The following is a 27,094-nucleotide window of genomic DNA, read 5'->3' as shown; positions in this document are numbered from 1 at the left end:
GCGGAGGACCTTAAGGTCACAAATGACAACACTTTGGAGGTCCCGAGCTGCAAGGTGGTTAGATTGGTCTCAACTAGGGCCAGGGCTTTTTCAGTAGTGGCCCCGACTTGGTGGAACGCTCTGACACAAGAGACCAGGGCCCTGTGGGACTTGACATCTTTCTGCAGGGCCTGCAAGACAGAGCTGTTCCGCCTGGCCTTTGGCTTGGACTCAGTCTGACCCTTATGTTTCCCTCCCCTTATGGTTTTGATCTATGGGCTACTTTTAAAATGAGGCTGCATTTTAAATGGCATTTTAACCTGTATTTTAACCCCATTATGTTTTTACTGTAATTTTACTGGTGTTAGCCATCCTGAGCCCGGCTCTGGCCGGGGAGGGTGGGCTATAAATTATTATTATTATTATTATTATTATTATTATTATTATTATTATTATTATGCGGTGGCTCCCTCTAGGGCTCTGCACCTGGTGCGGGCGACCCAGTTGCGCTCCCCTCAGTCTGCCTCTGTGCCAGTCAGGTACCCCCCATGGAGAAACCAGTGCGCAGGACCAGAGGGCGACAGCAGCAACTCTTCCCAGTCTCGATTCCCAGTACAGTAACTGGCATTTTAGAAGCACTGCTGCCTCGGGCAGGCAGAAGGGAAAAGATGTAGCCACTGCGCCATTACGCTTTAACGCGCCGTCCGCGTTGGTGACCTTTTGAGTTTGCAGAACCTAGTCTCTGCCCCGCGAAGCTTACAATTCAAATGGTGGCAGCTGAACCTCAGAGGGGGAATGAAAGCGAAAAAAATGCAGTTTTAGGATGAAGGTCAGCGCTCGGAGGCGCAAGATTTGGGCGCGTCTGTGGTGCCACCTAGGGGCGAGAGATCTGGGTTGACGAACCACACTCCTTTTTTTACGCTTCGTCTTTTGCACTCCCGGCTCCAAGAGGATCCCTGTGATCTGTCGTGATTTGTTTGCCCCCCCCTTTCTTTTGGTCTTTTGCTCCCCCCCCCCAGCAGCGCTGCACGGCGACTCACAAAGGATTAAGGATCGCCTTGCTCGCAGGATCCAGATCTCTCTCTCTCCAATCCGCACCTCCCCAAGTCCACACCCTTCTCCTTTGATCCCGGGGCGTCTGAAGCTGCTGTCCGCCACGTGGGAACTGAGCACTGGGGCCCAGGAAAGAAAGAAAGAAAAAAGTGATGGGGAGAAACGTCCCCAGAGCGCATTCTCTTTAAAAAATAAAAGCTTGCAGTCCTCCTGTACGAGGATGGGAGGCAGGAAAAGGAGCAGAGGGCGGGGGCGCAAAGGGGACTTTAAAAAAACAACACACCATTGCGAAGCTCCTCCTTGGACGACCTTGATGAACTTTGCAAAGGAAGGAAATCACGGGGTGGGAGGGCAGCTGGTCATGTGAGGCGAGTCCAATAAAGGGGAATTTTGCTTTGCTTTTTCTTTCAATTTGGCTGAGAGACACTTCCCGCACCCGGCAGCTTTGCTAGACCCGGTTTAAGTGAATCAGGAGAAGCTGGGGGAGAAATGGCCTCACCCTCCTCTCCTTCCAGGCTCCTTTGGGGGGTCTTGCTCCTTGCGCTGCTCTCTCTGGCTCAGGCAGGTGAGTGACCGTCCTTCCATCTGACTGTAACTTGCTCTACGTGGGGCTGCCCTTGAAGCTGACCCAGAAAGTCCAGCAGGTGCAAAATGCTGCGGCGAGGCTCCTTACGGGGTCCATGCTGGGGGATCACGTTCATCCTGTGCTATACCCAGTGGAGTACAGGGTCAGGTTTAAGGTGCTGGTTTTGACCTTTAAAGCCCTATGCAGCCTAGGACCCTCATACCTATGGAACCGCCTCTCCTGGTATGCCCCGCGGAGGACCTTAAGGTGGGACGCGGGTGGGTTAAACCACAGAGCCTAGGGCTTGCCGATCAGAAGGTCGGCGGTTCGAATCCCTGCGACGGGGTGAGCTCCCGTTGCTCGGTCCCTGCTCCTGCCAACCTAGCAGTTCGAAAGCACGTCAAAGTGCAAGTAGATAAATAGGTACCACTCTGGCGGGAAGGTAAACGGCGTTTCCGTGCGCTGCTCTGGTTTGCCAGAAGCGGCTTAGTCATGCTGGCCACATGACCCAGAAGCTGTACGCCAGCTCCCTTGGCCAGTAAAGCGAGATGAACGCTGCAACCCCAGAGTTGGCCACGACTGGACCTAATGGTCAGGGGTCCCTTTACCTTTTAGACTTCCCGGGCCCTAAGGAAGTCAGATTAGCCTCAACCAGGGCCAGGGCCTTTTCAGCACTGGCTCCAGCCTGGTGGAACGCTCTGTCCCATGAGATTCTCTCCGCAGGGCCTGCAAGACAGAGCTGTTCCACCTGGCCTTTGGCTTGGACTCAGTTTGACCCTTATGTTTCCCTCCCTTTATGAGATCTATAGTCTACTTTTAAAATGAGGCTGCATTTTAAATTGCATTTAAACCTGTATTTTAAATGGCTTTCCCCCCTTCTTCTTCTCCCCTCCCCCCCATTATGTTTTTACTGCAATTTTTACTGGTGTTAGCCACCCTGAGCCCGGGGAGGGCGGGGTATAAATAAAATAGATTTTCAATTTCATTGTTCTGTATGGGACAATGACAATAAAGATATCGTATATCATCAGTCTGGAGGGGGTCCTAAATTTTGGGATGACACCACCCTGGATCCTAGTCAGGGGGCATGTTCTTATCTTCACCCCTTCCCCAGATCAAATCGCCTTCAAGGAGGCTATTTTGATTGCGAAAGACAGCCGGAGGAGGACAGGTCTTGTGACAGTTGATTCTATCAGTTAATTATTCACCATGTGAAGAAACCCTCCCTTTTCCTCTCTCCTAAATCCAACACCGAGTTACCTGGAGAACAAGCTTTGGGAGAGAGTGGCGTGGAAGCAGTCAGCCGCAGGACACCTGCTTTTGCACGAAGAAGATCTCAGGTTTAATCCCAGAAGGTCAGCAATGTCTAGGCAACACGATGGCCATGTACATACGCAATAGACAATCTTGATAGAATTGCTTCAAACCATAACAAGTCCAAAATGAAATCTTTAGTCTCAAAGTCTCTGAAAATCTTTAAATGCAGCGAGGTACCAGACTTTGTATGATGAAAGACAAGCTGTGAAGCTTTGTGTATTCAGCAAATATGATGTCCAACACTGAACAGTGACTCCGGATATTGACTACTGTTTCGTAGAATTCTTTGCCAGCGTGGTGGGAGGATATAGAATTGCTTCATAAACCCATCTTATTTCGAATGAATGTATGTAAATGAAAATATCCAATGCTGTGGAACAGTGCTCATGTAATAATGTAGTCACGGCTCTGTTGCGTCTGTACATGGTCATCGTGTTGCCTAGACATTGCTGACGCTCTCCTTGCAACACAGGGGTTTGTTTCGTTACTTAATCTCAGAAGGGCGTGAAACTCTGGCGAGATGCTGCCAGTCAGTGTAGGAGACAGTGCTGACCTAGATAGACCAGTGGTCTGATTTAGTACAAGGCAGCTTCCTCTAGTCCTATGCGTTGCCCTCCCTCTCCATGCCACATATAATTTTCCAAACCTTTGTCATACCCCTCCGTTGTTATCATTTTCCCTTTGCGCTAATTAACCCCAGATGCTTTTGCCTTTCCTTGCATGCCCTAGGCTCTTTATCATATGGAAGTTTATTATTAATATTAATAATAATAATAATACCCCACCCATCTGGCTGGGTTTCCCCAACCACTCTGGGCAGCTTCCAACACATATAAAAACATAAGAAAACACCAAACATTATTATTGTTGTCATTGCTACATTTGTTAGTTGCTTATGTATATTGTAGGGACGCGGGTGGCGCTGTGGGTAAAAGCCTCAGTGCCTAGGGCTTGCCGATCGAAAGGTCGGCGGTTCGAATCCCCGCGGCGGGGTGCGCTCCCGTTGCTCGGTCCCAGCTCCTGCCCACCTAGCAGTTCGAAAGCACCCCTAAGTGCAAGTAGATAAATAGGGACCGCTTACTGGCGGGAAGGTAAACAGCGTTTCCGTGTGCTGTGCTGGCTCGCCAGAGCAGCAATGTCACGCTGGCCACGTGACCCGGAAGTGTCTCCGGACAGCGCTGGCCCTCGGCCTCTTGAGTGAGATGGGCGCACAACCCTAGAGTCTGGCAAGACTGGCCCGTACGGGCAGGGGTACCTTTACCTTTTATGTATATTGTGGACGTGGGTGGCACTGTGGTCTAAACCACTGAGCCTCTTGGGCTTGCTGATCAGAAGGTCGGCAGTTCAAATCCCTGCGACGGGGTGAGCTCCTGTTGCTCTGCCCCAGCTCCTGCCAACCTAGCAGTTTGAAAGCGCACCAGTGCAAGTAGATAAATAGATACCGCTCCGGCAGGAAGGCAAACGGCATTTCCGTGCACTGCTCTGGTTTGCCAGAAGCGGCTTAGTCAGTTCCTGCACCTTGAAATAAAGACTGGGAGAGTGCCCCCCTCAAAATGAACAACGATTATACCTCATCAAAGCTCTTTTTTTTTGCACAATGTGCTGTAACTCATAAAGACTCCAGGCTACACTTCTCAATAAGGCGCTTTGGATTTTTCACCCCCAAATAAATTTTGAGTCACCCTCAAGGGGACGCGGGTGGCGCTGTGGGTAAAAGCCTCAGCGCCTAGGGCTTGCCGATCGAAAGGTCAGTGGTTCGAATCCCCACGGCGGGGTGCGTTCCCGTCGTTTGGTCCCAGCGCCTGCCAACCTAGCAGTTCGAAAGCACCCCCGGGTGCAAGTAGATAAATAGGGGCCGCTTACAAGCGGGAAGGTAAACGGCGTTTCTGTGTGCGGCTCTGGCTCGCCACAGCAGCGATGTCACGCTGGCCACGTGACCCGGAAGTGTCTCCGGACAGCGCTGGCCCCCGGCCTCTTGAGATGGGCGCACAACCCTAGAGTCTGGCAAGACTGGCCCGTACGGGCAGGGGTACCTTTACCCTTTACCTTTACAAGGAAACATCCACGTCGCCTGCACACCTGACCTTTTAAAAAACACCATAGCATCACATCCGACCCTACGGGGGGGTTAATTTTGGCACGAGCCGCGGTCAGATATGCTCCCCTGGCCAGTAGTGGTACCTCGGGATGTGAACGGGATCCGTTCCGGAGCCCTGTTCACATCCTGACCAGAACGTAAGACAGGACTGCATGTACACGGGTTGCAGTTTGCTGCTTCCGCGCATGCGCGTGACGTCATTTTGAGCGTCTGAGCATGTGCGAGCAGCGAAACCCGGAGGTAACACGCTCCGTTACTTCCAGGTTGCTGCGGAGCACAACTCGAAAGTGCTCAACTTGAAGCACATTGAACCCAAGGTATGACTGTAATTTGTAACATACACATCTGTGAATGAGAAAATGGGGTGTGTGCAGCCATCATTTCAAAGGGAATTGTCTCTTGGCCATTGATGCAGAAGATGGGGGGGGGGGGCGTGTTCAAAAGCAGGGCTTTTCCCCCCAGCTGGAACTTGGCAAAACTGGGTTCTGGCACCTCTCAGGTGGGTGCCGTTGCCATTACAGTGGTGCCTCAGAAGTCGAACGGAATCTGTTCCAGAAGTCCGTTCGACTTCCAAAACGTTTGGAAACTGAGGCGCGGCCTCCGATTGGCTGCAGGAAGCTTCTGCAACCAATCAGAAGCTGCGGAAGTTGTGTCAGACGTTCGGGTTCCAAAGAACGTTCGCAAACCGGAACACTCACTCCCGAGTTTGTGGCATTCAGGAGCCAAAACGGACAAGTACCAAGGCGTTCGGGATCCAAGGTACAACTGTACGTTTCCGAGCACAATTCAAAGTGTTGGTGCTGACCTTGAAAGCCCTAAACGGCCTCGGTCCAGTATATCTGAAGGAGCGTCTCCACCCCCATCATTCTACCCAGACACTGAGGTCCAGCGCTGAAGGCCTTCTGGCGGTTCCCTCGCTGCGAGAAGCCAAGTTACAGGGAACTAGGCAGAGGGCCTTCTCGGTGGTGGCACCCGCCCTGTGGAACGCCCTCCCACCAGATGTCAAAGAGAAAAATAACTACCAGACTTTTAGAAGACATCTGAAGGCAGCCCTCTTTAGGGAAGCTTTTAATGTTTAATAGGTTATTGTATTTTAGTGTTTTGTTGGAAGCCGCCCAGAGTGGCTGGGGGGACCCAGTCAGATGGGCGGGGTATAAATAATAAATTATTATTAGAAACAAGGGAGCCATTCATGGTGAGTTCCGGCACCTCTTTTTCTAGAGAAATAGTACTGCTCAACAACATATTTTTGGATGCAGGGGCATATAAATTTCAGTTCCTTGTTGAGGCTGAATGTGCAGATTTGTCTGTACAATCTTCCAACTCTGATTCTGGGAACTAGTAGTGAGCTGCTTTTAAAAATGGGTTTAGTTGCCATATTCTGTCAGCCTTCTCCAACCTGTTGCCCTTTGGGAAGGACCACGGCTCAGCTGTTTTGAATGCAGAAGGTCCTCAGTTTGGTAGCTGGCATCCCCAGGTAGGATTGGGAGCGAAGAGACTCCTGTCTGAAATCCAGTCAGTGTAGACAATACCAAGCGATGATCTGATCTGGTTTAAGGAAGCTTTCCTATCTTCCTAGATGTTTTGGGATCGAGTGAATTCCCCACTCAGCTCACCAGGTGACCTTGGGCCAGTCAGCCAGCCTAGCCTACATCACAGGGTTGTAGTGGAGGTGGAAGAGAACCATGCAGACCATCTTGAGATCCTTGGAAGATAAAGGTTGTCTATAAATGTAAGAAATAAATACAGTGGTACCTCAGGTTAAGAACTTAATTCGTTCTGGAGGTCCGTTCTTTACCTGAAACTGTTCTTCACCTGAAGCACCACTTTAGCTAAAGGGGTCTCCCGCTGCCGCCAGGCTGCCAGAGCACGATTTCTGTTCTCATCCTGAAGCAAAGTTCTTAACCTGAGGTAATATTTCTGGGTTAGCGGAATCTGTAACCTGAAGCGTCTGTAACCTGAAGCGTCTGTAACCTGAGGTACCACTGTAACCAGAACTCAAAAAAAAAAAAAGAAGAGTTTTTCTTCCATTGACCATTTGGGCAAAAGGGACCCACAAACTTTTGAAGTGTAGGAATTTTCAAGGGTCAGGGGTCAGTCTTGATGGGATACTTTTCACCTTGGGACGCTTCAGATGGACTCTGGAAGGAACAGCCTCTTGGCCTTCCAGAGACCTTGAGACTCTGCGTTTCTGCTTGCGAGGCAAATGCGGTCCTGCGTGTGCGTTTTGCAAACAGGAAACTGACGCTGTGCACTCAGCAGCTTTTGTGTCTTCTGTTTCACAGAAGCAAGACGCCGGAACGTTTGCTAGCGTGCTGCTTGATAGAGAAGCAGCGAGGCACCCCTTTTGGATGTTCATCAGCCGCTTTCGGTTCCCCAAATGTGGTTTGACCGAGTGTTTGCTTCTTGTCAAGTTCCCCCCCCCCAAAAAAAAATTGTTGCAGGGGAGGTCAGAGAGGTTTGGGTAGAATACAAGAACAAAAAAACCAAACGCCACACGCCGGCAAACATTTTTAACTACCGCAGGAGTAAAACAAGCATATGCATCACAAACAACAATTCCTCTTTCAAGCCATCTCCAACTAAGGCCGTGGAAATGCTATGCATTTAAAGTGCATGGCTCCCCGCAAAGAATCCTAGGAACTGTAGTTTGTGAAGAGTGCTGGGAATCGTAGATTGGTGAGATCTGGGAAATGCCCATTTCCCAGAATTCTTTGGGGGAAGATTCAAAGACAATCCATGAAACATTTAAACATTTCCGTGTAGTATAGCATATTATCAAGGTAATTTTATTTTTAGACTATGGATAGATATCTTTTCAAAACGAGAGCAACAGCATGCCTTCTTTGTGCCTAGTTTGTCTCAAACGTGACCTAATATAAATGAGATTACCCAGTGAAAACAAGCTCACACCTTTGGTTAAGTTTGCATATATACTTAAGGTACATATATAAGGGCTTATTTATATTTTGGGAATGGTTCATAGAATCAGAGAATCGTAAAATTGGAAGGGACCCTGAATTTTCCCTGATGTTTAGTTGGATTTGTGTTTTTAAGTCACTGCATTGTTTTATACTTTTGGGGTGCCCTATGATCATATTATAAAAAAGTAGGGCTCTATGCTATGAATCAAGCACTGCTGGGAGTCATTTCCTTTTGTTTCCCAGTGTATTCCTTTAAATTAAAAAAAAAATGGTGTGGCACAAGCAAATTTTTGTTCTGAAAGTGTGGCCCAGAGAAAAAAAAAGTTTGAGAACCACTGCTCTGGCAGGACAGCTGTGTTGGTCTGTTGTCCGAAAACAAGCAAAGAGTCTGGAGCATCTTTTATTACGGTGCCGTCCTGAAGGAGCGTCTCCACCCCCATCGTTCTGCCCGGACACTGAGGTCCAGCTCCAAGGGCCTTCTGGCGGTTCCCTCCCTGCGAGAAGTGAGGTTACAGGGAACCAGGCAGAGGTCCTTATTGGTAGTGGCACCCACCCTGTGGAATGCCCTCCCATCAGATGTCAAAGAGAAAAATAACTACAGTGGTACCTTGGGTTACATACGCTTCAGGTTACAGACTCCGCTAACCCAGAAATAATACCTTGGGTTAAGAACTTTGCTTCAAGATGAGAACAGAAATTGTGCTCCGGCGGTGCGGCAGCAGCAGGAGGCCCTATTAGCTAAAGTGGTGCTTCAGGTTAAGAACAGTTTCAGGTTAAGAACGGACCTCCAGAACAAATTAAGTTCTTAACCTGAGGTATAATAATAATAATAATAATAATAATAATAATAATAATAATAATAATTTATTTATACCCCACCCATCTGGCTGGGTTTCCCCAGCCACTCTGGGCGGCTTCCAACAAAATATTAAAATACAATAGTCTATTAAACATTAAAAGCTTCCCTAAACAGGGCTGCCTTCAGATGTCTTCTAAAAGTCTGGTACAGTGGTACCTCTGTTCTCATCCTGAAGCAAAGTTCTTAACCCGAGGTACTATTTCTGGGTTAGCGGAGTCTGTAACCTGAAGCGTCTGTAACCCGAGGTACCACTGTATTTCAACTATGGCTCCCATCAGCTGGCTGGTCCACAAATGCTTGTGCCGTAATAATAACCCTGTGTGCTGCCGGACTCCTGAGCATTCATTGAATAGCCACAATTGCCTGCATTGGGCTGTCTAAATGCCAAGATGCATGTGATCGGAGACAGCCTGGCATTATGCAGAAGTGCACAACTTCACGCGTCTTTCCGGTGTCTTCCCCTCCAGGCAGAAATTTCTGGCTGTTCCGCCAGCAGGTCCTGAAGCAGCGAGAGCAGCGCGCGATGCAGGAGGCGTATCTTCGCCTGAGACAGCTGCCTCGGTTCCTGGTCCCAGGGATGTGGAGCGCTCCCCTCGAGAGCTTCATCCGCCAGAACCTGGACCACTTCAACCGGCAGGAACAGCGCACCTACAACCAGGTACGAGATGCTCTGGCAACATCAATGGCACTTACTTGGGTTTATTATTTCAACTCATGCGCAACCACTCGTTCTACGTGCCTATTTTATAGTTTTGCTTTTCATCTTTTGGTTTTCTTTCTTTTTTTGTTTTGTTGAATTGATTTTCCAGATTAAAATTTTACTTTCACATAACAGCATAAAATATAAAAACGAGATAACAGAGAATCTCCTGGACTCCCCCCCCCCTTGTGGGTCTTATTATTCGTCCTTTCCTTCTGCATCTTTTATAAGAATCCAAATTTTTGTATCTCCATTATCTCCAAAGTTATATCATTACACTACAAGTGTTGTTCCAATCCCACTAACGATTTTAACTGTTTACAACGGTCCTTAAGATAAATTATAAATTCCCCCCATTCCTTAGAGTCAATGTGGTGTAGTGGTTAAGAGCGGTAGTCTCGTAATCTGGGGAACCGGGTTCGCTTCCCCGCTCCTCCACATGCAGCTGCTGGGTGACCTTGAGCCAGTCACACTTCTCTGAAGTCTCTCAGCCCCACTCACCTCACAGAGTGTTTGTTGTGGGGGAGGAAGGGAAAGGAGAATGTGAGCCGCTTTGAGACTCCTTCGGGTAGTGATAAAGCGGGATATCAAATCCAAACTCTTCTTCTTATTAAAGTTTTGGTCCTCCTGATTTCTGATTCTTCCGGTCATTTTTGCCATTTTGGCATAGTTCATCAACTTGATCTGCCATTCTTCTCTGGTAGGGATCTTCTTTCCATCTCTCGGCTAATAGCATCCGCACATATACATAAATAGCCTTTTCTGCTCCCTTGGAATTTCGGCACCTAGAATTCCTAAAAGAAGAGCTTCAGGGTTTTTTTTTTAAAAAGAAGTTATTTTAAACATTTTTTTCCAATTCATTATATATCATTTCCAAGAATGCTTTTACTACCTTACACATCCACCACATCCTTTAATTTTCATCTGCTGTGATGATTGTTCCCTCTGTTTTATATACAGTGGTACCTTGGGTTACATACGCTTCAGGTTACATATGCTTCAGGTTACACACTCCACTAACCCAGAAATAGTGCTTCAGGTTAAGAACTTTGCTTCACGATAAGAACAGAAATCGGGCTCCGGCGGCGCGGCGGCAGCGGGAGGCCCCATTAGCTAAAGTGGTGCTTCAGGTTAAGAACAGTTTCAGGTTAAGAACAGACCTTCAGAACGAATTAAGTACTTAACCTGAGGTACCACTGTACATTATAAAATTATCATCATCATCATTATTATTATTATGCTTTACATGTGCTGCCTGAATGTTGCCTTAAGGTTACCAGACGTCCCCGTTTCCCGGGGACAGTCCCCAGATTTACAAATCAGTCCCCATACGAAATCCATCGAAGTTGAAAAGTGTCCCCGGATTCATTGAAAAAAATCTGGTAACCTTACCATAGGCAAGCCCACCCCCTCTGTAGAGTCATGCTTTGGGGAGGGGGAGTCCCTTTCACACGTAGTGATATTCCTTCTCTTCTTTGTTGTTGTTGTTGTTTAGTCGTTTAGTCGTGTCCGACTCTTCGTGACCCCATGGACCAGAGCACGCCAGGCACTCCTGTCCTCCACTGCCTCCCGCAGTTGGGTCAAACTCATGCTGGTAGCTTTGAGAACACTGTCCAACCATCTCGTCCTCTGTCGTCCCCTTCTCCTTGTGCCCTCCATCTTTCCCAACATCAGGGTCTTTTCCAGGGAGTCTTCTCTTCTCATGAGGTGGCCAAAGTATTAGAGCCTCAGTTTCAGGATCTGTCCTGCCAGTGAGCACCCAGGGCTGATTTCCTTCAGAATGGAGAGGTCTGATCTTCTTGAAGTCCATGGGACTCTCAAGAGTCTCCTCCAGCACCAGAATTCAAAAGCATCCATTCTTCGGCGATCAGCCTTCTTTATGGTCCAGCTCTCACTTCCATACATCACTACTGGGAAAACCATAGCTTTTACTATACGGACCTTTGTTGGCAAGGTGATGTCTCTGCTTTTTAAGATGCTGTCTAGGTTTGTCATTGCTTTTCTCCCAAGAAGCAGGCGTCTTTTAATTTTGTGGCTGCTGTCACCATCTGCAGTGATCATGGAACCCAAGAAAGCAAAATCTCTCACTGCCTCCATTTATTCCCCTTCTATTTGCCAGGAGGTGATGGGACCAGTGGCCATGATCTTCGTTTTTTTGATGTTGGTTCTGATGTTTTGATGTCTCTTCTTTACCTCCCTAAAATTCACAGCGATTCTGGATTAACCAGGACTTTTGGCGGCGCCCCGACGGACCAGTCTTCCTCTTCATTGGGGGCGAGTCTGCCTTGTCGGTGTTTGATGTGTTGGCAGGTGGGTGTCATGCAACACCTCAGTTGCGGAGATTGGGGAACGAGGTCTCTTACATAGTCATTCATTCATGGCATTTCAACCCCGCGTTTTTCTCCCAAGGTGGCATCCGTGGTTGTTATGTACTGAAGTTCTCACCCTGGGCCAGCAGGGGGACACTGTAGATAGTTCAGGTCCACATATGCAAATAAGGGATCGAAAGTGACGTTCAGTGATTGGATAGTTACAGAAAGTTGTTACAGTTACGTTGTACTGGAGCTCTATATAAGCAGGCTGGCTGAACCCTTCAGTTCAGTTCTGTTCTGGCCTCTGAATAAACAAGAGCTGTTTCAAGAATCGCTGTGTTGTCTGATGTGTTCACCCACAACTTAACACTGGCGACGAGGATGGGATCGATGGACATCAGAGCACAGCCACTCTCTGAGCTGAGCTGAAACACTGAGTGAAATCACAGAGCAGGGTGAGAACTTCAGTACATAACAGTGGTTCTCTTCCTCCTCATTTAATCCCCTCTACAACCCTGTGAGGTAGACTGAGAGGCAGTGACTGGCCCAAGTGAGCTTCTTAGCTGAGCAGGGATTTGAACCCTGCACTCCCAGGTCCAGCCCGACACTCTAACCACTATGCCACACTGTTTTTTTTTGAGATGGGACTTGCTAGAGCTTCACCTTCAACTGCATTTGCAGGGCCCAAGGCTCTGCCCTGGATTGACTGAAGGCGTACGGAGCAACCCTGAGGACGTACAAAGTTCCTGCACCAGTCCTAGTATGGTTTTGTCGTCACAAATTCCTGTGAATGGTGTCTGTTAAATTGTGGGTAGACGTAGCAGACGACACAGCGATTTCTCCAAAGCAGCTCTTTATTTGTAAGCTGGAACAGAACTGAACAGCAAACAGCTCAGCTGGCCTGCTTTTATAGGCAGCCGGCTGTCAACATTGTAGCAACAACAACCCAGGTTTTCCCGCCTAAAGTAACTGACGTGGACTTGAGTGAAAACTACATACACAATACTCCTGGTGGCCAGGGTGAGAACTTCAATACATAACACCCCTCCCCACCGAGATAAGGCATTAGTTACAGTCGTAATGGTTTCCTTATATACAGCACTACACGTAATGGTTCAACTAGGCACAAAGCATATCGGTTACATTTCACATACTTCCATTAGACCAACAGTGTTACATGTCTAACAACATAGTCCTTTAAATACGGTCTGCTGGCCTTGTGGATTTCCTGGGCGGAGAGTTCAACAGCTTCTGAGGCCACGGCCCCCTCAGTGGCTTTCTGCAGCATGAGGTCCGGCTTGGCGAGGAGATGCCGTTGCAGACGGATGTCCCAGACCCCGCAGACTATTCGATCCATCAGGGCATCGCCTAAGTCTCGGAACTTGCAGTGCATTGCAGCCGGTCGGAGGGCGGTGGTGTAGTTGTTGATTGACTCCCCCTCTGCCTGGTTCCGGTGGTAGAACGCATGGCAGGCAGCAATCTTGGACGGCTTTGGGACGTAGTGGTTGCGGAGCTTCTCTTGAATCGTGTCCCAAGGTGCTGCCTGGACTGCTAGAGGCGCAACCGATGCTTGGGCCATCGCAAACACTTCGGGGCCACAAAAAGGCTGAGGAAGAGGCCCCGCTTCTGCTCTACAGACCCTCTTGTCAGCTCATTTGCTTGGAGGTAGCAGTCAAACTGAGCGAGGTAGGAGTCCCATGATTCAGAGGCTGGGGCAAACGGCGGTAGAGGCACAAGTGAAGCCATGATTCCGATGCCGACGTGGAGGCGATGGATGGAACACCGTGCTCTAGCCAGAACGGTCAGCTCTGAATTGGTTTTGCTCCGTGATTTCGCTCAGTGTTTCAGCTCCGTGATTCAGCTCATCTCAGAGGGTGGCCGCATCTGGCTGTGCTCTGTTGTCCATCGATCCCACCTTCGCCGCCAGTGTTAAGTTGTGGGCGAACATATCAGACGACACAGCGATTTCTCCAAAGCAGCTCTTTATTTGTAAGCTGGAACAGAACTGAACAGCAAACAGCTCAGCCGGCCTGCTTTTATAGGCAGCCGGCTGTCAACATTGTAGCAACAACAACCCAGGGTTCCCTGCCTAAAGTAACTGACACGGACCTGAGTGAAAACTACTTACACAATACTCCTGGTGGCCAGGGTGAGAACTTCAATACATAACAGTGTCCATGCGTCTTTTGTCAACGTTTAAGCTTTAATTCCCAGTTGCTGGCAATCGCTGGTATGCAAAGCGCTGCTGTTCTCCTGTCCAGCTTGCAGGCTGCATCCACAACATAATAAGAATAAATAATAATTTTACTATTTGTGCTCCGCTCATTTGACTGGGTTTTCCCAGCCACTCTGGGCGACCATATATTTAAAACACTATGAAACCACTTTTAACAATTATGGGTCCCCCCCCAAAAAAACAAAAACTCTGGGGGCTGTCGTCTGTTAAATGTGCCGAGAGTTGCCAGGAGAACTACAATTCCCAGCTCTTCCCTATGAAGAAAGTTGAACTGTTAAACCACTCTGAGAATTGTAGCTCCGGGAAGGGAATAAGGGTCTCCTATCCTCTGTAGTCTTCGAACCAGAAGGTCCCCATCTACACAATACATTTAAAGCAGTATCATATCACTTTCAACCAGAGTTTCCCAAACTTGGGTCTTCAGCTGTTGTTGGACTACAACTCCCATCATCCCATAGTTAGCAGCACCAGTGGTCAGGGATGATGGGAGCTGTAGTCCAAAAACAGCTGGGGGAACCCTGCTTTAAACATTCGGGCCTTCTCCCAGAGAATCCTGGGAGCTGTAGTTTGTTAAGGGTGCTTAGAGTTCTTAGGAGGCCCGCTATTCCCCTTCCACGGTTACAATTCCCAGAGAGGTTTCCCAGTCAGTCCCTCTTCCTAGGGAACTCTGCGAATTATAGCTCTGTGAGGGCAGCAGGCACGATCTCCTAGCCCTCTTAACGAACTACAGCTCCCAGAATTCTTTGCAGGAAGCCACAACTGCTTAAAGTGGTATCGCCGTGCTTTAAACGTATGGTGTGAAGGTGGCCAGAGAGAGACCTATCCCCTGTTTCTCTTTCCGGTTTTAGGACACCACGTGGAGCTGGCCCAGAAGTACGGAGCTCTGGTGGTGGCCCTAGAACACCGTTTCTATGGGGCCAGCATCAACCCCGATGGGCTGCAGGATCACAACCTTCAGTTCTTGTCCAGCCAGCAAGCGTGAGTTGGCACCTGTGACTCGTATTGCAAACCCTGTTTGTGTTTCCGTAATACTGTAACATTTCTTTAAATATTTTACAAAACGCTTCCATTCCTCCAAAAACGTTTCCTTCGTTTTTAATCTCTAATTTTGGCTTGCCATTTCCACATGCTCTGTCGTTTTTATAAGCCGTTGACATCTTGCCTCCTTCCCATTTTTGAGCGTATATCGTTCTTGCCACTGTTGTTGCATGTATAAATGAATTGTCTTAAGTCAATTGCCCTCTTAAAGGTAAAGGTAGAGGGACCCCTGACCATTAGGTCCAGTTGTGGCCGACTCTGGGGTTGCGGCGCTCATCTCGCTTTATTGGCCGAGGGAGCCGGCCTACAGCTTCCAGGTCATGTGGCCAGCATGACTAAGCTGCTTCTGGCGAACCAGAGCAGCACATGGAACCGCCGTTTACCTTCCCGCCGGAGTGGTACCTATTTCTCTACTTGCACTTTGACGTGCTTTCAAACTGCTAGCTTGGCAGGAGCAGGGACCGAGCAACGGGAGCTCACCCCGTCACGGGGATTCGAACTGCCGACTTTCCGATCGGCAAGTCCTAGGCTTTGTGGTTTAACCCACAGCGCCACCCGCGTCCCGATCGCCCTGTTAATTGCAAGCAAAGAATCAAGGGAGGTTTGGGACATGTGCCTCTGGTTGCAAAGTTCTGCCGTCTCCTTTTGCAGCTTGTCTGACCTGGCCTCCTTCCACCACTTCGTCACCCAGAAATTCAACCTGACGTCCAACAACACCTGGATTTGCTTCGGAGGCTCCTATCCTGGCTCGCTGTCTGCCTGGTTCAGACTCAAGGTGGGACCACAAGATCGCCAGTAGGGGCCAATAGGAACAGGACAGTGCCAGAATTACTTATAGGCTAAACAAGCTATAGCTTAGGGCTCCACTCTCTTGGGGCCCCCAAAAAATTAAAGGGGAAAAAAACACCTGGATGTACATTTCCAGAATAGAAGATAAAAAACAAATAAAATAAAACCTACATACAGCAACAGTGTTGTGTAGGCTCCTAGGATGTAAGTAATGGGCCCCACCTGCTAGCCTGCTCCCTAAAATATCACTGGTTTGCTCATTTCTATATACAGTGGTACCTCAGGTTAAGTACTTAATTTGTTTCAACATGAAAAACTTTATGGAATAATTGAAAACATCAAAACTAACAAACTGAAGTCTCTGAAAGTCTCTGAAAGTCCTTAAATGAATCATGGTGCCTCACTTTACCCGGTGAAGAGCAAGCTGTGAATAGATATAATGAAAAATACTCTGGAACAGTGCTCATGCGATCTATTCGAAAAAAGATTGGTTAATGAAGAAATTACATATCTTTCTACTTACGAGTGTCGAACTAATTGGCTGGTGAAGAATTCAGCAAAACAGTAGTTGTTATCCGTAAATACTGTTCAGCAGAGTTCAGAGTTGGACATTAGAATGGGACGTTTGCTGATTATACAAAGCTTCACAGCTTGCTCTCCGCCTTCCATGAACACAGTCTCAAAAGTGAGTCCGTAAGTGACTGCGGAGGCCCATTCTGGATCCACACGTCCATTTTCTCTCTCTCTCTCTCTCTCTCTCTCTGTTCCAGTTTCCCCACCTGGTCTTTGCTGCTGTTGCTTCTTCTGCCCCAGTCAGAGCCCAGCTGGATTTCACAGGCTACCTTATGGTGAGTTCTTGGCAAAGAAACCAGGTAGTCTTTTTGAGTTTGGGGATGGCCCTCAGAGCTTCTTGAGGCCCTCTCAAATGATGACCACACAATGGCCAAAAGTTTGCCCGTGGTTGAACTCAGCCTCGGGCAACCGGAAAGGCCGCCAGATATTTGGACTACAACTCCCATCAACGCTGGCAGGGGCTGATGAGAGTTGTAGTCCAAATATTGCCAGTTTTGACTTGAAAGGAAATTATTCCCCCTCCCCCAAATAGTGAAGAAGAAAAAGAAGGAAGTAATACAGTGGACGCTCGGGTTGCGACCGTGATCTGTGTGGGATGCATGTTCGCAACCCGCAGCGTTCGCAACCCGCGTCTGTGCACGTGTGGGTTGCAATTTGGAGCTTCTGCGCATGCGCAAAGCGCAATTTAGCGCATCTGCGCATGCGCGACCACTGAAACCCGGAAGTTACCCGTTCTGGTACTTCCGGGTTTCAGCGATCCGTAACCCAAAAAAACGCAACTTGAAGCGGCTGTAACCCGAGGTATGACTGTACCACAGTGTGAATCAGGACATTCAAACGTAATGTTCTCACCATGCCTGAAACCCCATGCGACTTAACAACTTTGTCCTTATCCCCCTCTCACCTATCTGTCTTTGGCTTCTTCCTCTCCAGGTTGTTGCCGCAAGTCTGTCCAATCCAGTGGTCGGTGGTTCCAAAGAGGTGAAGTTTTTAATATTTCCCCAAATGACTCATTTTTCGGCCGTGTGGCAAACTGCAACCGTTAAAAGTGGTTCTGTAACACTTTAAATGCATAGTGCGGATGCATCCCTGCTTTTTGCCGCCTGTCGTGTGCTGCCCCCCCCCCCCGTTTCCTTTTTTAAAAAAGAAATATTTATTTGATTTCAGAAAAAATAAACTAATAATAATAATAATTAATGTTTATTTGTATCCCGCCCTCCCCGGCAGAGACTGGGCTCAGGGCGGCTAACATCAGATATATAACATTGGTATAAAATCAAACAATAATTAAATTACCTTCTAAAAACAAGTTGGGATCAAATTATAACAAAGTCAATTAAAAATCCATATAAAGAGATTGCTCTGAATCTTAAGGCTTTCCCCCATCCCCTCCATTGGTCCTCATGTCAATATTTACAACTGCATACCAGTCCATTATCCACATTTTTAATCCATCTAAATTGTCCATAGTTTTTGTTACTTTACAAGTGCGATTAAAATCGTGCCAGTGTTTTCATCTGCTTACAATTGTCTCCTAAGTAAATTACAAAATTTCCCCATTCTTTTTTTCAAAGTTCCTGTCCTCACCTTCCTTTTTGCTTGCCTCGCAGTGCATGGAGGCCGTGGCTGACGGCTTCTCTGCTGTGGACGCCCTGGTGCAAGATGGAGCCCGGGCCAAGCTGGCGAAGGACTTCCGGTCCTGCCAGGAGTTGGAGGGCTCCGGCGACTGCGTGGAGCTGGTGTCCAACCTGGCTGACATCTTCATGCTGGCTGTGCAGTACAACAACGAGTACATGGAGTGGAGCACCATCGCCAACTTTTGTTGTGTCATGACCAACAACAAGACTGGCTCTGCCTACCAGAGACTTATGGCTGCCAACAACGTAAGCCTGCGTCCAGGTGGGAGGGAGAGCTTTCTAGGGCCCTGACTGAGGAGCTGTGTCTATCCTTTTCCTTTGTTTAGGACGAGAGAATGACTGGGCTGCAACTCCAGTGTGGTGTAGTGGTTAAGAGCATTGGACTCGTAATCTGGTGAACCGCTCCTCCACATGCAGCTGCTGGGTGACCTTGGGCCAGTCACACTTCTCTGAAGGCTCTCCATTATAATTTTTTAGTAGTTTTCCATTGATTATACCTATATACAGTCTAGATTACATAAGTTGCATATAACATAGCTGTTACAAGAATCATATATATAGTACAGTGGTGCCTCGCAAGACGAAAAGAATCCGTTCCGCGATTCTCTTCGTCTAGCGGTTTTTTCGTCTTGCGAAGCAAGCCCAGTGACAGCTTAGCGGATTAGCGCTACAGCGGTCTAGCGGCTTTCAGCAATCAGCTGTTAAGCGGCTTATCAGTGGAACAGCTGATAAGCGGCTTAGCGCCTTAGGAAAAGGGGGGGGGGAGCGGAAAAAACCCGCGGGGACGCGCAAGATTTTTTCGTCTTGCGAAGCAACCCCATAGGGAAATTCGTTTTGCGAAGCGCCTCCAAAACGGAAAACCCTTTCGTCTAGCGGGTTTTCCGTCTTGCGAGGCGTTCGTCTTGCGGGGCACCACTGTACACAGTTATTTTGGGCTTCGCCGAGCCTCGGACTTCCCTTCACTTCATTGGTAAGTATCAGATAATTTCTGAAGTTACGTGTTTTATCTCCTTTACATATTTGCCAAACACTGTTAGAGTTATTCTAACCCTGCCAGAGTCATCAAAGTCTCTTATATACATCAGATATTTCTTCCGATTTTCATGAAACTTCTGGTCATCCTGGTCTCTTAGTCTTCCTGTTATTCTAGCTAGTTCAGCATAATTTATCATCTTGATCTGCCAGTCATTTATAGTAGGTATTAATTCCGTTTTCCAGCTTTGGGCTAACATAGTTCTAGCAGCCGTTGTGGCATATAGAAACAGATTTTTGTCCTCTTTTTTGATTTCCTTGCCAACTATTCCTAACAGGAAAGCTTCAGGCTCTCAGCCCCACTTACCTCACAGAGTGTTTCTTGTGGGGGAGGAAGGGAAAGGAGAATGTTAGCCGCTTTGAGACTCCTTAAAGGGAGTGAAAGGCGGGATATCAAATCCAAACTCTTCTTCTCTCAGTATTATTTATTATTAGTATTACTATCTGGACTCGATGATGATGATAATAATAACTGAATCGCTATATCACAAGGTACTGTTCAAAAATATTATAAAAAACATTAAACAATTTAAAAAGGAATAGATACATTAAAAATAACCCAGATGGAGACCCATAGCGTAGCTGGAAAAGCTTTTCAGGCCAAAAATGTCTCCAGTTGTTTCCTGTTGTGCCATCGCTGACCGTTAGCTGAGCTGGGAGTCCTGGACTCGCAGCAGTGTCTGAAAGGCCCTTCCTTGGCCACCTCTGGGTCTGAGCAACAGCCATTCTGGGACTGAAGCTCCTCTTCTTTTCTTACATATTTAATGTATAGGTGTGGTTCATCACCCAAAGAAGAAATACAAAAACAGCAGTTGCTCCATAGGCACTGGGAGCCAGTGTGGTGTAGTGGTTAAGAGCGGTAGTCTTGTAATCTGGGGAACCGGGTTCACATCTTCGCTCCTCCACACGCATCTGCTGGGTGACCTTGGGCCAGTCACACTTCTCTGAAGTCTCTCAGCCCCACTCACCTCACAGAGTGTTTGTTGTGGGGGAGGAAGGGAAAGGAGAATGTTAGCCGCTTTGAGACAACTTCGGGTAGTGATAAAGCGGGATATCAAATCCAAACTCCTCTTCTTCTTAAAACCATGATCCAACCCACTCAAATTCCTTATTACACAGAGTGAAATGTAATCCTCAAATGAAATGTGCAGATTTAGATCTTGAGTCCCCTTTGCAATTGACCGCAAGCCCACCCAGATCTTTCTTCCTAACCTTCCTAGCTGCCACCTTATACCGTATTTTTTGCTCTATAAGATGCACCAGACCATAAGACGCACCTAGTTTTTGGAAGAGGAAAACAAGAAAAAAAAAATCTGAATCCCAGCAGCACTGTGATCCCGCTGGTTGTCCTGGCTTCTTGCTTAGCCGCCCGCAGCCTCATCCCCTGCCCGGGAGAGGCTGCGCACGGCTAAGGCTCCCCTTTAAAGAGTGCTCGGGAAAAGCCCCCAAGAGCCTCCCGCCTGCATTCACTCCAAAAGACATACACACATTTCTCCTTACTTTTTAGGAGGGGAAAAGTGCATCTTATAGAGCGAGAAATATGGTAAGTCACGGAGTCATCCGTATCCCTCAGCAGTCATTTCACCCTCTGGTTAGATTTGTTTCCTTCGTGAAAAGGGGTTTTGTGAATCGGTTTCTTGGGTCCGTATATATTGGACTTTGTAGTAAGTGATGGCAAATGTCCTCTACGTCTGGTTGCCCACGCAGGCTGAGTCTCTCTTCAAAAGGTATTCTGTTGTATCGCCCACCCAGGGCCGGATTTAGGTTTGATGAGGCCCTCAGCTACTGAAGGCAATGGGGCCCTTTATATGTCCAGCTGTCCTTTGTCAACAACAGATTGTTGCTGTTTTGTGTGTGGCATATATGCTACAGTGGACGATCCAGTTGTGAACATGATCTGTGCGGGATGCATATTCACAACCTGCGGCGGCGCGTCTGCGCACGTGCGGGTTGCAATTTGGTGCTTCTGCGCATGCGCAAAGCGTGATTTAGCGCTTCTGCGCATGCGCAGCCGGCAAAACCTGGAAGTAACCCGTTCCGGTACTTCCAGGTTTTGGCGGGTCTGTAGCCCCAAAAAACACAACCTGAAGTGTCTGTAACCCGAGTTATGACTGTATATGGTAATTTACGGGCCTAATAGGTAGCTAAAGCCATTTTCACATAACGAATAGGAGCCTACACAACACAAAACACTGTTGCTGTGTGTAGGTTTTATTTTATTTGTTTTTTATCTTATATTTTGGAAATGTATGTCCATGGTTTTTTTCCTTTAACTTTTTTTGGGGGGCCCAAGAGAGTGGGGCCCTAAGCTATAGCTTGTTTAGCTTATATATAAATTGGGCATTGCGCCCACCTCTCTTCTTTTCGAAAGGTGTATTTGGATGGCATGAACATGACGTGCACACAGAACAATCACACAGAGGCCCTGAAGGAGCTGCGCAGCACATCCATCTCCATGTCAGGTGTGGGCATCAGGCAATGGTACTTCCAGACATGTACAGAGTTCGGATACTGTAAGTGAGAGCTAACATTTTGCCCTCTGCTCTCCGCCTCCTCTTCCTCCTCCACATATTATTATTGTTGTTATTATTATTATTCACCCTAAGGTCCTGGGGTGGATTATATGTGTTGGTGAGGAGTTGAGAGTTTGTTCGTCTCAAATTAGACCTAATCTAAATGAGATTGCCTGGCAAAAAAGCGAGCTCACACCTCTCATTGAACTTGCATACATACTTAAGGTACATAGGTAAGAGGCTCGTTTATAATTATATTTTGGGAATCCCTCACATTCTTGTGTATCTGCATCGCTTTGTTCTGGCTGCCCCACGATCATATTATAAAGTAGTTGTGCTCTACGTTACAAAACGAACACAGCTGGGAGCTGTTTCTTTTCATTTTCCAACGTATCGAGAGAAGATTTGGTGTGGCGCAAGCAAATTGTTAATCTGAAAGTGTGGCCCAGAGGAAAAAGGTTTGAGAACCACTGACTTGGGGGCTGCCCCAGAGAAGGCCCTGTCCTGGACCTCCACCCCTGAGTTTCGGAGTCCAACCAAGTGTGGGCTTTCCCATTTGCATTGTTTCCCGTGAACTTATTTTCTATTTATTTATTTATAATATACATTTTTATTAACTTTTTAAACCTATCAGTTCCACCAGTCATACAACATAACTTCTCATCTTATATATTATTTTGGACTTCCGTCAACTCCTCTGATGATTTTTCGTTTTTATCACTTATTCTGCATTTCTTACTTTCTGTATTACATATAATTATCCTTGACTAATAATTCTCTTCATAGTCTTTCTGGCAATATTTCAAATAATTCACCTTACAAAACTTCTTGCAATCCTGCTAGCATAATCTGTTCATCACAGTTACTTTTCAAATAGTTCATATATTTACTCCAGTCTTCTAAGAATCTCTGATCCCACCAGTTTCGAATCCTTCCTGTTAATTTATCTAATTCTGCGTAGTCCATCAAATTCATCCTCCATTCTTCTTTCGTCAGTAATTCTTCTTGCTTCCATTTTTGTGCCAATAATATTCTTGCTGCTGTCATTACGTATGACAACAACTTACAATCCTGTCTGTTAATATCATCTCCTACAATGCCAAGTAAAAATGCTACTGGCTTCTTAACAAATGTATATTTCAACATCTTTCTTGTTCCCCGTGAATTTAGGTGGCCTCAGCCTTACCTTTTGCGCTTTATTTCTCTCGCTCTAGACCAAACCTGCGACGACCCTGCCTGCCGTTTCTCTCGCTTCATGAACCTGACGACTGAGCTTGATACCTGCCGAGAGGTCTTTGGCATCCCCTCTCAGGCTGTCCAGGAGGCTGTGTCCTTCACCAACGACTACTATGGGGCCGATCGCCCCAAAGCCAGCCGTGTCCTCTTCGTTAATGGTACGGAGGGTGGGGAGATGTGGGGCCCTCTCAGACGCCCGTGTGCAGCGCGTAGTTGCGAGAGAGGGAGAGACCCCCAGCTTGAAGCCTATGAAGAGCCCTGTTTTGTCAAACCAAATACAGTCATACCTTGGGTTGAAGTTGCTTCAGGTTGAGCGCTTTCAGGTTGCGCTCCGCAGCGACCTGGAAGTAACGGAATCGGTTACTTCCGGGTTTCGCTGCTTGCGCATGCGCTGGTGGTCAAAATGACGTCATGCGCAGAAGCGGCGAATCACGGCACATGCAGACGCAGGTTGTGTTCGCTTCAGGATGCGAACGGGGCTCCGGAACGGATCCTGTTCGTATACAGAGGTACCACTGTATTTATGTGGCTGGTTGTGATTGCTTGTTAGCGAGGAGAAAAGCGCTCTACACATGCTCAGAGGCAGATTTCCCCCTTCACTGTGAGGGGTGTGTAGGGTTTCTCACCGTTTGTCTGTGGAACAGACTCTTTAACCAGGCTGACTGACATCCAATACCTTTTTAAAATGTGTAATGGAAAGGGGGGGTATTGGGATTTTTTTGTTTTTATTATGTATTTTCTATTTTTTTATATTGTGATTTTATTGTTGAAAACAACAACAACAGACTCCCTCAGGAGGTGATGAACTCTTCTTTCTTGGAGGTTTTTAAGCAGAGGTTGGGTAGTCATTTGCCATGATTTATGATCATGTATGATGAGATTAGTAGTGATGTATGGAAGTAAGAGCTGGACCATAAAGAAGGCTGATCGCCGAAGAATTGATGCTTTTGAATTCTGGTGCTGGAGGAGACTCTGGAGAGTCCCATGGACTGCAAGAAGATCAAACGTATCCATTCTGAAGGAAATCAGCCCTGAGTGCTCCCTGGAAGGACAGATCCTGAAGCTGAGGCTCCAACACTTTGGCCACCTCATGAGAAGAGAAGACTCCCTGGAAAAGACCCTGATGTTGGGAAAGATGGAGGGCACAAGGAGAAGGGGACGACAGATGAGATGGTTGGATAGCGTCTTCGAAGCTACAAACATGAGTCTGACCAAACTGCGGGAGGCAGTGGAAGACAGGAGTGACTGGCGTGCTCTGGTCCAGGGGGTCACGAAGAGTCGGACGCGACTAAACAACAACAACAAATATGTTGAGATTCCTGCATCACAGGAGGTTGGACCCCCTACAATCCTATGGTTCCATTTCTCCTCATCCCCTTCTGTGAGTTCCATTTTTGCACGGACAGAACAAGAGATAATAACAACGCAATTTCATTTCAAAATCTAAGCCAAGGAGGTCTGTCATCTGAGGCAGATATACGAATAAACCCATTAGGTTGTACCCAACTAAGTTTTACTCACAGTAGCCCCACTGAAATAAAAGGACCTAATTTAGTCAATGTTCATAAATTTCAATAGGTCTACTCTGAGTAGAGCCACAACACATTTTCCAGCGAGTTCATAGGAGCAGCGTAGGTCCTCCATCCTGGCATCAGAAGTTAGCTTCCGAGATCTGCCTCTCCCATTGGATCACACTGGCCAATCAGTTTACTTTCTCTCCTCCTCGGTGATTGATCACTGCCTTCTCTCCCCAGGCGACATTGATCCTTGGCACGCCCTGAGTGTCCTCAAGAACCAGTCCCGCTCCGAACGGGCCATTTTAATCAACGGCACTTTCCACTGCGCCGACATGAGGACACCCAGCCCCCGGGACCCACTGCCCCTTGTCCATGCCAAAGAGGTGAGAGCGGCCCAGGGATTCTCACTTGAATGTTCTGGGGATAGGGGGTGGCATGGGGGAAAATAATAGCTTGGAATCCACAACCTTTTTCAGGAAGTTCAACTTCCTCTGACCTGTCTGGTCTCAGGCTGCAGACAATGTAGGGAAGAATTAGAGTGCAGAACCCTTTTAGGAAAGTTCTGCTTCCTTCTATGAAGATATAATAATAATAATAATAATAATAATAATAATAATAATAATAATAATTTATTTATACCCCACCCATCTGGCTGGGTTTCCCCAACCACTCTGGGCGGCTTCCAACCAAATATTAAAAACAATACATCGTCAGACGTTAAAAACTTCCCTAATCAGGGCCGCCTTCAGTTGTCTTTTAAAAGTAAAATAGTTGTTTATTGCCTTGACATCTGGTGGGAGGGTGTTCCACAGGGCGGGCGCCACCACCGAGAAGGCCCTCTGCCTGGTTCCCTGTAACTTCACTTCTTGCAGCGAGGGAACCGCCAGAAGGCCCTAGGCACTGGATCTCAGTGTCCGGGCAGAACGGTGGGGGTGAAGACGCTCCTTCAGATATACTGGACCGAGGCCGTTTAGGGATTTAAAGGTCAGCACCAACACTTTGAATTGTGCTCAGAAACGTACTAGGAGCTAATGAAGATCTTTCAGGACCGGTGTTATATGGTCTCGGTGGCCCGTCACGGGGATTCGAACCTCCAACCTTCTGATCAGCAAGTCCTAGGCTCTGTGGTTTAACCCACAGCGCCACCTGCGTCCCAATACATGGGTAAAGGTAAAGGTAAAGGTACCCCTGCCCGTACGGGCCAGTCTTGACAGACTCTGGGGTTGTGCGCCCATCTCACTCTAGAGGCCGGGGGCCAGCGCTGTCCGCAGACACTTCCGGGTCACGTGGCCAGCGTGACAAAGCTGCATCTGGCGAGCCAGTGCAGCACACGGAAACGCCGTTTACCTTCCCGCTAGTAAGCGGTCCCTATTTATCTACTTGCACCCGGAGGTGCTTTCGAACTGCTAGGTTGGCAGGAGCAGGGACCCAGCAACGGGAGCTCACCCCGTTGCGGGGATTCGAACCGCCAACCTTCTGATCAGCAAATCCTAGGCTCTGTGGTTTAACCCACAGCGCCACCTGCGTCCCAATACATGGGTAGACAAGTCTAAAAAGCCCCAGACACAAATTTTCATGGCCCTCTAGCAGCTGTGGCGGCTGATGTACCAGAAATAATATATTTAGTGTTAACTCTGGAAATGTATGCTCGATTCTGACCCAACTAAGCCTCCTGATGCATATTTTGCTCCCCACAAAGGTCTGCGTGTTAGGGTTTTAGTCTTGTTTTAAATGTTTTTGTTTTTAATTATTGTGCAAAGTACCTTGAGATGGTGGTTTAGGAGGTGGTTAATAAATCAACGGCAGTAATAAAAATGAAAACAATTGTCCCTGAATTAGGAGCACAGCCTATAAATCAGGATTCTAGTTAGGACCCTAGCCAACCTTGGTTTTATTTTCTCTCCCTCCCCACTCTCTCCATACAGCAAATCTCCTTGCAGGTTGATGAGTGGCTGAAGTTAGCAAGAAAGATAAATCAAGGCAGCTGAGGGGCCAAATGAGAAGATGCTTCACCTGCTCAAACCGCCGACGCCTCTCCTTCGAGAAAGACTGCTTGCTCTTGCCTTGCCTTAGAGACTCACAAAACATCTTTGCATCACCTGGGAAATAACTATGTGGCACAAATGACTGTCTTTTTTTTTTTAAAAAAAAAAAAGCTTCAATTTCCAAATACAGATTTATTTATTTTTAATACCCTTGATTCTTCACTGTTGTTGATATGACGATGATGATCTGTCGATGGAGCTGGATTTCGTAGCGGGTGGAAGATGGAGTGTCAATAAGGATGCCAATATATTTTTTCTTTTCTTTTACTGGTTTTTGCTCCTTTGTGGTCTGGCTTGTGGGATGGTGAAGATTTTCCCATCGCTGTATCTCCGTGGAAAGAGAAAAATGTCTGCTTCGTTTCTGTGCGGTAGACTGCGGGTTAAAGGCTGTTTGTCCCAGGGGCAGGGCAGAAAGTTTGCGACGAAAGGTAGAAAACTGGGAGCTGTAAAACCCTACTTGGTGGAGGTCTGCTGGAATCCGTTTCCCGAAGCAATAGAAAACGTCTTTTCTAGGCAGAGTTTAATAGAACCTAATCATAACTTGGTACGGGGATGCGGGTGGTGCTGTAGTCTAAACCACAGAGCCTAGGACTTGCCGATAAGAAGGTTGGCGGTTCAAATCCCCGCAACGGGGGTGAGCTCCCGTTGCTCGGTCCCTGCTCCTGCCAACC

At 47.5% G+C, this 27,094-nt stretch overlaps 1 protein-coding gene across 2 annotated transcripts; it reads left to right on the top strand.

Annotated features, from left to right (window-relative positions):
• Positions 1-1,353: 1,353 nt before the first annotated feature.
• PRSS16 (serine protease 16) lies at positions 1,354-26,690 on the top strand. Of its 2 annotated transcripts, XR_013393773.1 has the most exons (13): positions 1,354-1,597; positions 9,263-9,453; positions 11,706-11,805; positions 14,892-15,021; positions 15,733-15,856; positions 16,641-16,718; positions 17,377-17,424; positions 18,054-18,326; positions 21,484-21,625; positions 22,840-23,019; positions 24,616-24,761; positions 26,304-26,495; positions 26,535-26,690. XR_013393773.1 is itself a non-coding variant. In XM_028742170.2 (12 exons), the coding sequence occupies exons 1-12, from the start codon at positions 1,522-1,524 to the stop codon at positions 26,364-26,366; spliced, it is 1,551 nt and encodes a 516-aa protein (XP_028598003.2). In that variant the 5' UTR covers positions 1,354-1,521; the 3' UTR covers positions 26,367-26,690. The 2 variants fall into 2 exon arrangements, 1 of the variants encoding a protein (XP_028598003.2); XM_028742170.2 differs by having other exon boundaries at positions 26,304-26,690.
• Positions 26,691-27,094: the final 404 nt, after the last annotated feature.

The sequence above is a fragment of the Podarcis muralis genome, chromosome 7, assembly GCF_964188315.1.
Source record: "Podarcis muralis chromosome 7, rPodMur119.hap1.1, whole genome shotgun sequence".
Lineage (NCBI taxonomy): Eukaryota > Metazoa > Chordata > Lepidosauria > Squamata > Lacertidae > Podarcis > Podarcis muralis.
The sequence above is the reverse complement of the archived record's forward strand: the minus strand, read 5'-3'. Positions and strand labels throughout refer to the sequence as shown.

Bases quoted from the DNA above. Each gene is read 5' to 3' on its own strand.
- PRSS16 (XM_028742170.2), top strand. From the start codon at position 1,522: ATGGCCTCACCCTCCTCTCCTTCCAGGCTCCTTTGGGGGGTCTTGCTC. The intron at 1,598-9,262 runs GTGAGTGACCGT...CTTCCCCTCCAG, and splicing joins GCTCTCTCTGGCTCAGGCAG to GCAGAAATTTCTGGCTGTTC. The intron at 16,719-17,376 runs GTGAGTTCTTGG...CTTCCTCTCCAG, and splicing joins ATTTCACAGGCTACCTTATG to GTTGTTGCCGCAAGTCTGTC.